This window comes from Gossypium hirsutum, chromosome A13 (genome assembly GCF_007990345.1).
Source record: "Gossypium hirsutum isolate 1008001.06 chromosome A13, Gossypium_hirsutum_v2.1, whole genome shotgun sequence".
NCBI lineage: Eukaryota > Viridiplantae > Streptophyta > Magnoliopsida > Malvales > Malvaceae > Gossypium > Gossypium hirsutum.
This window is the reverse complement of record NC_053436.1, coordinates 110,337,223-110,350,173: the sequence shown is the minus strand read 5'-3', so window position 1 is coordinate 110,350,173 and position 12,951 is coordinate 110,337,223. Positions and strand designations below refer to the sequence as shown.

Sequence of the window (12,951 nt, the reverse complement as noted above, 5' to 3'; positions counted from 1 at the left end):
TAATAATAAATTTGACTACTAAGGTTTGCATGTTTTGTCAAAATGATCCTAATTGTATTTTTGAGTCCTTTTTAGTCATTAACTTTCGTTTATTTTTTCAGCCTGCTTTTTCTAACAGATTCAATGAATAAATTTAAGGTTTCAATTTTTCTTTTCTTTCAAAAGGTTTCAATTTTTCATATGTTTAATTACTGAGAAGTTTTTTTATTAAGTTAATTTTTTTTAGATAATTATGTTTATTTTCTTTAAGTTAAGAGTTGTTTTTTTTAATTTAATGTATTATTTATTTGTTTTATTATTTTTCACACGTAATTATTTTATCGGGTTATCTTAGTAATAAATTATATTTCATTAAAAATATTTTACAATTAGGGTTATTTTAACAAAATATACAAATATTAGTGGCCAAATTTATTATTAAGCCTTTAAACAATCCAAGTTGGGTATGACATATGTTATATTTTTACAACAATTTGACTAAGGTCTTACTCTATGGAGAGTATAGGCAATTTAAAAGGACAAAAGTAAATTTTATAATTATATTAATTTATAAAATTATTTTTTTAATTCACCAAGCGACTTAACACTCCCTACCCGTGTAAATAAAAATAGTGTTTTAATTTAAGTATAAATATGATTCATGTCATGTAATTAAAAATTTGGATTTAATTTATGGTCTTTACAATTAAACAAATGTAATTTCATGTCAAATTTGAGCTTAATAGTTAAACTGACAAAAGAGCATAATTAATACGATAAAAAGGACTCAATTAAAACGTTTTTAGGATCAATCTAGAATTAAATCTATTGTTTGAAGACTTATGATAGAATTAACCAAAAAAATATTAACATTAAGGTTTTTCAAATCAAACCATGTTTCTAAAACATGATTTCAAGTCGAAAGCAATAGTAAAAAAGGACCTTTTTTTTTAATCAAACCATGTTTTTTATAGTGAGATTTTAACACAAGTCAAAACGTCGAAGTTTTTTACTTTTAATTGCTTTTGGCTCATTATATTTAAAATGTTCTGATAACACGTTTTAACGTCAATGATAAATAAACTTTTGGTCACTTGAATCTTAGCTAAGTTTTTTATTACCCAAAAGGCTTGAAATACATGATTTTTTTAATGGTAAAAGTACCATAGATACCCCTATATTAAGAGTTTAAGATGGCATATTATCCTATTTATTAAAAAATGAGCAAGTTAGCTCTTGCACATTAAATTAAAAAGCAAATTAGTTTTTTCAATTAAATTTTTTTTATCCATTTCTACTATTAAAAACTGGTATAGCTAACAAAATAATTAAATTGTTACACAAGGACCAATTTTAACACTAAGAAATGGATGAAATTCTTAACAAAAAGACCAATTTATCCTTTGACCTAGCATATAAGGATTAATTTACTCATTTTTTTAGTAGAGAGAACAAGATGCAATTCAACTCCTAATATAAGGACTTTTATAGTACTTTTACCAGATTTTTATTTATTTATTCAATGGAATTGGCAAAAGAAATCATATATGTGGCTGCTAATCTCTTCTGGTTTTTCCATGTTAATGAAATGACTGACACATTTCATTACCACCACTTGCTCCAAAGATGGCACATCTTCTTTGAACCCACCATTGTGAATGTATTCTTTCATCCCTGGCATACCATAAACCAAATCCTTATCACCTACAATGAACTTGGCTGGTGTTTTGATCTTACTACCCACCCATGGTCCCAAGAGCTCCCAATTCCTGCCAACAAAACAAAACACATCCAAAATACAATCTCAACATCACCTACTCAACAAACAAATTTATCAATATTGCTATTTTGGATTCGAGTTCATATGGATTTGAAACTTGGATTTTTTGAGCTAGGTCATTACATGTTTGGATCAGCATTGGGTTAGTTAGGGTTATTTGTTCGAATCATTTAGCATGAGTTGTCTTTTTGACCATGTTGGATTTGGATTGTTTTAAGTCTGAATCATTTTAGTTTTAAGATTTTTAATATTTACAGTAAATTTGGATTGAGTCGAGCTTGAATTTGGATTGATCTGATTGAGCTTGAATCAGAATTGATAAGTCTAACCTTATCCAACACTATGAGAACAAAGAAAAAGCTTATAGGTGCACAAACTTGAATAATTATCGGTAAAATAACCATGGAGGTTTAAGAGTCAGATTGCATTTTATCACTTCAACTAAAAAAAAGGTACAAATTAATTCTTGCATGTCAATTTAAAGAGCAATTTGGTCCTTTTTTATAAAAATTTCATCGTACCGTTAAAAACCGGTATGATAGACAAAAAAATCAAACGGTGATATGTAGCATGCCTCATATATCTCATTCTGACATACAAGAATCTATTTTTAACAATAGAAATAGATGAAACTTTTAACAAAATGACCGTTTTGCTCTTTAATTTAACGTATAATGATTAATTTTCCCTTTTTCATTAGAAGAGATAAAATACAATTTCACTCTTAATATAGGGACCTCTACCTATAATACTTTTACCAACAATTATCCCATATATATATACGTACACATACCTGCCAAGGTTTCTGTAATAGTTGATTGGACAAGTGAAACCAGTTTTCTGGAATACAGTGACATAGTAATTGGCTTCTTCCTCAGTCAACCAAGAAGGCAATGTAATCGGTTCATCTAATGGACGTTTGAATAGTTTCCCTTTTGGCAACAAAACTGGAAAATCACACAAATATTCCTTCACAACTCTCTCCACTCCAACCTCTGCAAATTCACCTTCTATTTCTCCATATTCCTGTAATTATATTCATATACGTATACATACATGTATACATCAAACAGTCTTCTCAGTTCCAATAAGAAAACCTTGACAAATCCAATGCAAAATCGAATTGAAATCCGGGATTTAAATTATTGTCGTGGATGCAGATATCATAACTAAGATAAGGAAAAAAAAATCGAAATAACAAATAAGAACTTTGTATGCAACTTGTATTCTTCATAATTCTACTTGAAATCTTGTATAAAACCTCACTAAACTCGGGATTTAATTTGTGGTTGCCGATATGGACATCATAGTTAGTTAAGATAAACATTGACTCCATAGCTGAAAAAGTTGAAATCTAGAGGGAGTACATATACATGGTTTAATATAATTTTTAGTCTCTAAACTTGATGATTAAGTCCATTTTGGTATCTGTATATTTTTCTGAAGTTCACTTTGATCATTAAATTTGGATTTCATTAAAATTTTGTTGATATGACACTCTGAAGAGTGTCAAGTCACATTTGACAAGTTTAAAAATTAAAATAGACTTAATTGACAAGTTTAAGTATTAAAGTGGATCAAAACAAATATAAGTACCAAAATAAACCTAATTATTAAATTCAAGGACTAAAAGTTATATTAATACTCTTTCTATATATAAAACCTGGACATATTTAATGCAAAATTAGATTCGGGATTTAAATTATGGTTGCGAAAAAACGATTTATAAATCTAAGGTGTTCGATAATCAAACTAGACTTAGTTGACAAGTTTAGGAATAAAAGTGAAAAAGAAAACAAATACCAAAATCACCCTAATTATAAAATTCAAGTACTAAAGAATCCTCGTCAAATCTAGCGATAACATAGATTCTATAGAAAAAAAAAAGTCAAAACCGTAAAATAACTATTTCTGTATCTAAGGTGTTTGATAAAATTACCTGAAATCTAGATATGTAATAATCGTCGCCGTAATTAGCTTTCCGGACATCAACGGGCTTAATTTCCCGATCAAACCTTCTAAACGGCACACTTAAATTCACCAAAGCTTTCACTTTATCAGGCCTAAACAGACACAATAACCAAGCCATGTAAGCTCCCCAGTCATGCCCCACAACAAACACCTTGCCTACATCCGGATCCAATACGTCTATCAGCTCCACCAAATCGCCGATTATGTGGAAACAAGTGTAACTCTCGACTGAGTCGGGAGCATCCGAGTCACCGTAGCCTCTCAAATCGGGAGCAACGGCTCGGTAACCCATGGAAGATAAAGCGAGGATTTGGTGACGCCATGAATACCAAAGCTCAGGGAAGCCATGGAGGAAAAGGATGACTGGACCTTCACCTTTTTCAGCTATGTGAATGTTTATGCCATTCACTTTAATCATTCGGTGCTCTATCCCTTCCATTGTTATTGCTTAATTCTCGTAAATACCTTGAGTTTTCTGGTTTTCTACATCGTCTTCTTCGTGTGTTCTTTTTATAGTACTGATAATACGATGGAAGAAAATATATATTATAATAATGAGTAAACTACTCACCTCACCATTAATTTTTCTTTTTATTAACTCAATTTAAATTTTGTTGGAGTGACATAAATTTCGAATTGAATTGAATCGAATATATTTGTATAAGTTAAATTTAAAATAATAATTTTAATTTTTTGTAACCACACTTGCCCACCGTAATTAAATTTATTATTAACTTTTATCAACTCATAATTTATTTATTAATATTTTATATACGGGTTAGTTTCCTTGTTTACTAGTTGCTTCAATTATCTTCTTAATCTTATCATTATGCATTTTAAAATTTAAAAATATAAATTTTAATAAAAATTATTTTAAAGATAAAATGTAAAATTGATACCAACATAAAAATTTTAACATAGATATTTTATGACATCATTAATAATTCAATTTTAATATAAACATTCAATACGATTAAAAGTTCAATAATATAAACAGTATAAAATGTAAAATTTAATTTAATAATATAAATAGTATATATAAATAAAATGACCTCGAATTAAATTGCATCTGAAATAACAATGTTATGGATATCACTAGGATAATTCATATCAAAATTCAAGTTACAACACTATATATAAATAAAATTATTATTATTTGAGTTTAGGGATTTTTCGGGATGATTTTGATTTTTGATTTGGGGTAAAGGGTGAGAAGTAAAAGTTTAGGAGAAAAATAAAAAGTTTTGAGGGTTTTTGAAAGTAAAATTTTGAAGAGAAAATATTAAAAAAATTTAAGGGAGGAGTGGGATGGGTTTGGGGTAGATGGGGTGGGATAGAAGATGAGTAAAAGTTTTGAGGGTTTTTGGAGAGTAAAATTTTTGGGGAAAGTAAATTTTTGGAGGGAAAATATTTTAAAAAAAAATTGGGAAGAAATGAGTTTGAGGTAGATTGGAGGTGGGTTGAGATGGAGGGGAGTAAAAGTTTTGAGGGTTTTTGGAGAGTAAAATTTTTGGAGAAAATATTTTTAAAAAATTGGGAAGAAATGAATTTGGGGTAGATAGGGGGTGGGTTGGGAGGGGAAGGGAGTAAAAGTTTTGAGGGAAAGTGGGAATGAGTAAAAATTTTGTAGAAAAAGTAAAAATATTTGGGGATTTGGGGTAAAAAAGTAAAATATTATAGTTCGATATTCAGTTTATTTGAATTATTCAAGTTATTTGAATTCGAAAATTCAACTTGATTTGAACTCAAAATTCAAAAAAAATTCAAATAACTCGATTCGTTTAACTCAAAATTTAGATTTTTTTTTTCGATTTGTTCGAGTCGAATCGAGTTTTGCTCTCCCCTACACCGACTATTACATTTGATTAAATTGTACTATTAGTCCTATAGTTTGCAAAAGTTAAGAATTTAATCCATATACTTTAATTTGGTTATTTTTAGTCCTATACTTTTCAAGCTTTAAAATTTTAATCATCACCAAGCATAACTGTTAATTTCATTAAGTTTTACTATTTCCAATATCTAACAAGTTGAATATTATCATATATGCAATGTCATGTCAGCTTGTTATTTTCACGTATTACTCATAAAATCCAATTAATAGATTAATGATTGTCATTAGCATCAATATTAAAATTTCAAAATTCGAAAGGTATAGGGGCTTAGAATGGTCTAACTGGAGAATATGGATTAAATCTACAACTATATGCATAGTACAAGGCTAGTATTTGAATTTAACCAAACAAATTCAACTATTATGGTTTGAGTCATGACTAAAAATTTCAAGTTTTGAAAAGTATAGAGACTACAACTGATCATTTAGAAATGTATAAGGATTAAAATTGATTAAATTAAAGTATAGGGGTTAAATCCATAACTTTTTCAAAGTATAGGATTGATAGAAAATTTTAACCATTAAATTTTGTCTTTTTTGTCAATATCTAACTAACGTATAAAATTGATTAAATTAAAGTATAGGGGCTAAATCCATAACTTTTTCAAAGTATAGGATTGATAGAAAATTTTAACCATTAAATTTTGTCTTTTTTGTCAATATCTAACTAACGTAAAAATAGAAACACTAGAAAAATTATGATAGTTAGGTGACCAAAAAAGACAAAATTCAATAATTGGGTGTTCATTTTGTAACTTTGATAGTTTGTTGACCAAAAAATTTTTGACTAAGATGACAATTTTATAATTTTTCGTAGTTGGTGACCAGAAAAGAAATTTACAATAGTTGGGTGACAATTAATGTAGTATACCCTATGATTATTAGGCTTAATTCAATAAGCAAACCTCAAATTATACATTTTTTCTAATTAAGGACCTAAATTTTTTTAGGGTCAAACTAATATTTAAACTATAATTCCATAACCATTACGACCTTACATCATCATTTTCATAAAATTAAAAATATATTTTAAATTAAATTAAATTATTTTTATTTTCATTCTCTCTCTACTCTTTTTTTCTCTCTCTCAATTTTTCATGTTTTTTCATTGTTTTCTTTTCTTCACCCTTCTCCCACATTTTTTTCTACACTCTACTCAAGGCACTTCCGTGAATAGCTTTAATTGACTCTAAGCTGTTAGATTGAATTACAACCTTTGCATCGCCTCTTCGCTAGATGAGTTTTAGGCCGTCAAGAATGCCCCAAAGTTCCGCATTAAGGATCGAGCAATTACCTACGCACATGTTGTAACTTAGGATCTACTCTCCATTTTTGTCGTGCAACACTCCCCCTGCAACTGCAGCCCCGAAGTCCACTCAAACGGTACCATCTATGTTGAGGTAAGTCCACTCTCTTGCAAATGGTTCTCCACGGGTCAATTCGTTTTCAACGTCCGAAACCTGTTTAATTGCCAAGGAGAAATGCTTAGCCCAAGACACCGAGGTTTTAATTATCTCCTCTGGGCTCCACAATTTTCCTTGAAAAATGAAGAGGTTACGATTCTTCCATAGGCGCCAAACTAGTAAACCAAAGAGGTACACCCAGTTTTCCCCATCATGGGAACTCAAGTTAACCCGTAGATTAAGAGACAACCAATCTTGCAAAGTGATAGATAAAAAGTTAAATTGTTGGGTTTATTTTTTATACAATACTTAAAATTACCCATAGTTTGTCACCAACCCTTAAATAAGGGGATAATGTATTTCAGTGCACTTAAACTCATACCCTCTTATATTGGCAATAATATCAATACCAATTGAACTAAAACTCAATCAGCAATGTATTTTGATATTTATATTCCTTAAATTTGTTAATCCTTGAGAATGAGATACCTTTGAATTCTGACTTTACTTGCCACGTAGCCCAATTTTACTATGTGTTAGCAAAAAGAATCAACTAAGTCTAACAAAGGGACTTGGAAACAATTATACCTTTTTGTAGATCTTAAAAGCAAAAATAATAAAAGTTTTATTCAAAAGCGTGAATCGGTTAGATTCCCAATGATTGTCTCCCTATTCTACCATCTTCTCTGGTGTTCTTATAATTTTCCCAGAAAACCCAATTATCTACACCAAATAACACCAATAAATCAACGCCACCACGAATTTCAAACCAAAAGGAAAAAAACAAAGCCACCATTTTTGACGATTCAAAGAACACCTTAATCAAAGGAAAGTTGTTTTTTCTGAGTCCTTCACCTATCATTTTCCTCTCTTTTTTTTTAATTTAAATTTTCATTTTAAATAATTAAATCAAATATTTATTATTTTAGTATAAATTATAAAACGAGGTTAAATGAAAAAAAAATATTTTAGGAGGGTCGGAGCTTTGCCAACCTCGGTGGCATGAATATTTCTTTTTAAAAATAGCATGAAGTATGGCAGGCTATAGACTTACTCCCTAGCTGAAAAGTGGGAGGGTTTAGGTAAACATATAGGCCCGAAAAATAGAATTGGAAAAAAAACAAGGTCCATTTAGAAAATGGGACGAGCCTCGAGTAAGGCCTTTTTTGCTTGAGCCCAGACCGGGTCGAATATGCAAAAAAAAATGTAGTTTTTTTTTGCTATTTTCTTGTTTTTTTTTCCACTATTTTGTTACTATTTTACTATTATGTTGCTACTATTTTATTGTTATTGTATAACTTTTGTTTTATTTTTAATTTTGTTACTATTTTAGAGGCATTTACTTGCTAAGTTGTAGCTATTTTTGTAACACGAGGGGCCCGCATCAAACGCCAGGACGGGGTTCGAGGTGCTACCTGGCTTTTATTAACACTTTCATACTAAACAGGGCCATGGAATCTCAAATAATTAAAAACTTTTATTTTCACATACAATCTGTCTCATATACGGGCTTACGAGGCCCAAAACATACATCCGGAGTGGTTCAGGACCCAACCGAGAACTCATGAAAAATTTAGAAAATGTAACAGCCCGATTTTGGGCCTAGTCGGAATAGTAGTTTCGGGACCACTATTCTGAGGCCAGAGAAAATTTTTTTAGTATTATTTTGTGTTATAATATAATTTTATAAGTGCATGTAAATGTTGGTAAGTTAATTTTAGCGATTTCTAGTCCAATTTCGAAAAAGGACTAAATCGCGTAAAAGGTAAGTTGAGTTTTAATACCTAAAGGTGTTAAATTGCCTTGTATTTTAAATTAAGGGTCTTTAAAGTGAAATTAGGCCATTTAAAGAGTGATGGCCGGCCATGAGACAAGGAATGAAATGGTCAAACATGTTAGGTAAGTGTTGGGTGACTTATTTGACAAATAAGTAATAAAATAAAGAAAAAAAATTATCATCTTTTCTTCATCTTCTCTCCACCGAAAAAAATGGCAGCAAAGAAAGGGTTTAGAAGCTGGAAACTTTCAGCAAAGAAACTCCCTTTATAGTAAGTGATTTTAATACTTTTTCTTGATGATTTTTACATTTTTGGAACCCCTAAAGCATGAGCTTTCATATGAGGGGTCTATTTTGCAAAATGATGAAGAGTCTAGGGTTTTGCCATGAGAGTAAATGTGTTGTTTTCTGTGTTTTTATGGAAGATTATGAGTCCCAGTTGTCTAATAAACAACTTTTGTGAAAGAAATTGCATGAAAACACCTTAAAAAGGGATAGATTGCTAAGTTGAAAAATGAATTGTAAATGTGTGAAATAGTTGAAATTATGAGTTGCTATAGTTATGAAAATGGTTCATCTAGACTCAAGGAGTAAAGAAATGTGATAAAAATTATTTTACGAGCCTAGGGGTAATTTGGTAATTTTGGCAAAATATAGGGGCAAAATTGTAAAAATTGCCCAAGTGTGTCAATGGACTAATTTGATCAGTACATTGTTTTAATAAGTTGAATGTGATATTTTAGATGATGAAAATCGAGATTTGGACCTAGAACGGAAAGAAATCGATTAAGGGATAATTACGTCTTTTTTTTCACCTTTGTGGTATCGAAGTAAGTTCATGTGTAAATAATGTAGCATAATTGTTATTTTTAAGTTATTAATGTTAAATATATGATATGCTGATTTTTATCAAGAAATATATGCTTTGTGGTTATTTTCGAATAAAATGCAAGTTATGTGTATTATCTGTTAAATATAAAGTGCTACCGAGTATTGGTTTCGGTATTTTACGGAAGATGACAAGGATATGTGTTCGAGGAAAATGCCGTTTGAACCTTAAGAATAGATTAGGATACAAGTGACATGTCATTAGGATGGTTGAGCATCCGAACTCGTTGAGTTGAGTCCGAGTTCGTGAGATGTAACTAGGCATCCGAGCTCGTTGAGTTGAGTCCGAGTTTACTTATGGATGCGAATGCTCGAGCTCGTTGAGTTGAGTCCGAGTTCACTTATGGGCGGGTTACATGGTAGCTTGGCTACATATGTGGCACTTATGTGCAAGCTTTCCATGTATCCAAATTATATTCCGATGTGTTCAACGAGTAAAATTCTACTCAAATGGAGGAATACTCGAGATGAAAGGGACGTATTGGTAAATGTTGTGAAATGGATACTTTGAACAGATATGTACTTAACCCTCGGGTTGAAAACTCGACATAACAACAATATGGTAAGATGATAAATGAAAATGTGATATGAATGTCTCGGTGATGATTATACAAACGATGTTGTATTAATTTTGTGAACAGTGATCATGAATGAGTAATTTAGCCTTGATAGATTTGAGTTACTGCAGTACTGTAAATTTGAAAATACACTAAAAATAGTGGAAAATGAGTTAGAGGCAGAATAAAATATGGGATTAAAGATTGATGAGTCTATTTTCACATGAAAGAAACAAGGGAAGAAAAAGAATTCCATATTGTGTGATATTTGAATTCTTGTGAAACAGGGTCTGAATGAATTCGAGATCCCCTGTTTTGAGTTTAGAAATTCACAAAAAATTGTACAAAATTTATTAAGAGTCATACCTTACATGCATGGATTCCTTATTGAGTCTATTTTTAAGGGAAATAAACTCCATGGTTGTTGGAATTTTTTACAGGGATAAATTCGGTTTTTAGTGCACAGGGGTCAGAGTGGTCATACCCTGAAACAGGGGAGACTTTAACTAATAAATTGTACTAATTGGCCCAACCAAAAATTCTAGAAAAAAATTAGTAAGTATAAATATGAGTCTAGTTTCAAGAGAAATAGACAATAACATTATTCGAGTCTTGTACTATGAGATAATTGAACTTTAGTACAGAAGGGTCGGAACTGTCAGACAGTGAATCAGGGTTAACTTTGAGGAATAAACTGTACTATTTGGCTTAACCAAAAATTCTTAAAATTTTATGGAAGAAAGGAAAATAAGTCTAGTTTCAGGGAAAATTAACAAAACTTAATTCGGAGTTTCGTAGCTCCATATATAAATAATTTAGTGACCGTTGCTTAGAAAGACAGCTTGTAGTGAACTTGAGAATATGTTGTAAACATTGATTAAACAAGTTAATGAGTGCTTATTATTTTCATATGAACTTACTAAGCGAAAGCTTACCCCCCTCTTCTTTCCCATGTTTTCTAGAGTTTCCAGGTTAGCTCGGGTTGGAGGCCGTCAGAGATATTATCACACTGTCAAGCTAACGCTATTGGTGTAGTGATTTCAAGTACTTTGAGCCTATGGCATGTATAGGAGTTTACATATTAGAGTATGTGATATGGCTTTAACCATATGTGTTGGCCTATTTTGATTATAGGGTTGTAAATCTATTTTAATTATGCATGCATGTGCTATGGTATTATGTGATGAGTTTATAATGATTATAGTATGAATGTGGTAAAGATGTGAGTAAAATCTATGATATCTATTGCATGTGAAATTGTCATAATCATGACATGTTAGGAATGTTTAAGTACCTAATTTTGCCATGTTGTATGTTATTGTATAAGTATGCGTGTATCTATTGTGAGTGTGACAAAATGGCTTGGAAAATAGCCTTGTATTTGTCCAGGTTTTTGGACACGGGTTTGGGACACGGGCGTGTCCCTAGCAGACAGGCGTGTGCTCTATACCCACACGGGCGTATAAAGCCTTGATGCAAGAGATTTTCTGTAACACCCCTCGCCCGCATCCGACGCCGGGATGGGGTTCGAGGTGCTACCTGACTTTTACTAACACTTCCATACTAAACAGGGCCATGAAATCTCAAATAATTAAAAACTTTTATTTTCACAATCTGTCCCATATACGAGCTTACAAGACCCAAAACATACATCCGGAGTGGTTCGGGACCCAATCTAGAACTCATGAAAAACATAGAAAATCTCTTGCATCAAGGCTTCATACGCCCGTGTGGGTATAGAGCACACGCCCGTGTGCTAGGGACACGCCCGTGTCCCAAACCCATGTCCAAAAACCTGGACAAATACAAGGCTATTTTCCAAGCCATTTTGTCACACTCACAATAGATACACGCATACTTATACAATAACATATAACATGGCAAAATTAGGTACTTAAACATTCCTAACATGTCATGATTATGGCAATTTCACATGCAATAGATATCATAGATTTTACTCACATCTTTACCACATTCATACTATAATCATTATAAACTCATCACATAATACCATAGTACATGCATGCATAATTAAAATAGATTTACAACCCCATAATCAAAATAGGCCAACACATATGGTTAAAGCCATATCACATACTCTAATATTTAAACTCCTATACATGTCATAGGCTCAAAGTACTTGAAATCACTACACCAATAGCGTTAGCTTGACAGTGTGATAATATCTCTGACGGCCTCCAACCCGAGCTAACCTGAAAACTCTAGAAAACATGGGAAAGAAGAGGGGGGGTAAGCTTTCGCTTAGTAAGTTCATATGAAAACAATAAGCACTTAATAACTTGTTTTATCAATGTTTACAACATATTCTCAAGTTCACTACAAGCTGTCTTTCTGAGCAATGGTTACTAAATTATTTATATCTGGAGCTACGAAACTCCAAATTAAGTTCCGTTAATTTTTCTTGAAACTAGACTTATTTTCCTTTCTTCCATAAAATTTTAAGAATTTTTGGTTAAGCCAAATAGTACAGTTTATTCCTCAAAGTTACCCCTGATTCACTGTCTAACAGTTCCGACTCTTCTGTACTAAAGTTAAATTATCTCATAGTACAAGACTCGAATAATGTTCTCGTATATTTCTATTGAAACTAGACTCATATTTATACTTACTAATTTTTTTCTAGAATTTTTGGTTGGGCCAATTAGTACAGTTTATTAGTTAAATTCTCCTCTGTTTCAGGG

General features: G+C 31.2%; 1 protein-coding gene across 1 annotated transcript; it reads right to left on the bottom strand.

Moving 5' to 3' along the window:
• Window positions 1–1,388: 1,388 nt before the first annotated feature.
• LOC107890052 (epoxide hydrolase A) lies at window positions 1,389–4,356 on the bottom strand. Its single transcript, XM_041085874.1, has 3 exons — window positions 3,699–4,356; window positions 2,553–2,785; window positions 1,389–1,748 (listed from the first exon to the last, which is right to left on the bottom strand). The coding sequence occupies exons 1-3, from the start codon at window positions 4,167–4,169 to the stop codon at window positions 1,499–1,501; spliced, it is 954 nt and encodes a 317-aa protein (XP_040941808.1). The 5' UTR covers window positions 4,170–4,356; the 3' UTR covers window positions 1,389–1,498.
• Between the last annotated feature and the right edge of the window lie 8,595 nt (window positions 4,357–12,951).

Coding starts and splice junctions, on each gene's coding strand:
- LOC107890052 (XM_041085874.1), bottom strand. CDS start 4,169: ATGGAAGGGATAGAGCACCGAATGATTAAAGTGAATGGCATAAACATT. Junction 2,786..3,698: donor ATTACATATCTAGATTTCAG/GTAATTTTATCA, acceptor ATATAATTACAG/GAATATGGAGAAATAGAAGG. Junction 1,749..2,552: donor TATTACAGAAACCTTGGCAG/GTATGTGTACGT, acceptor TTTTGTTGGCAG/GAATTGGGAGCTCTTGGGAC.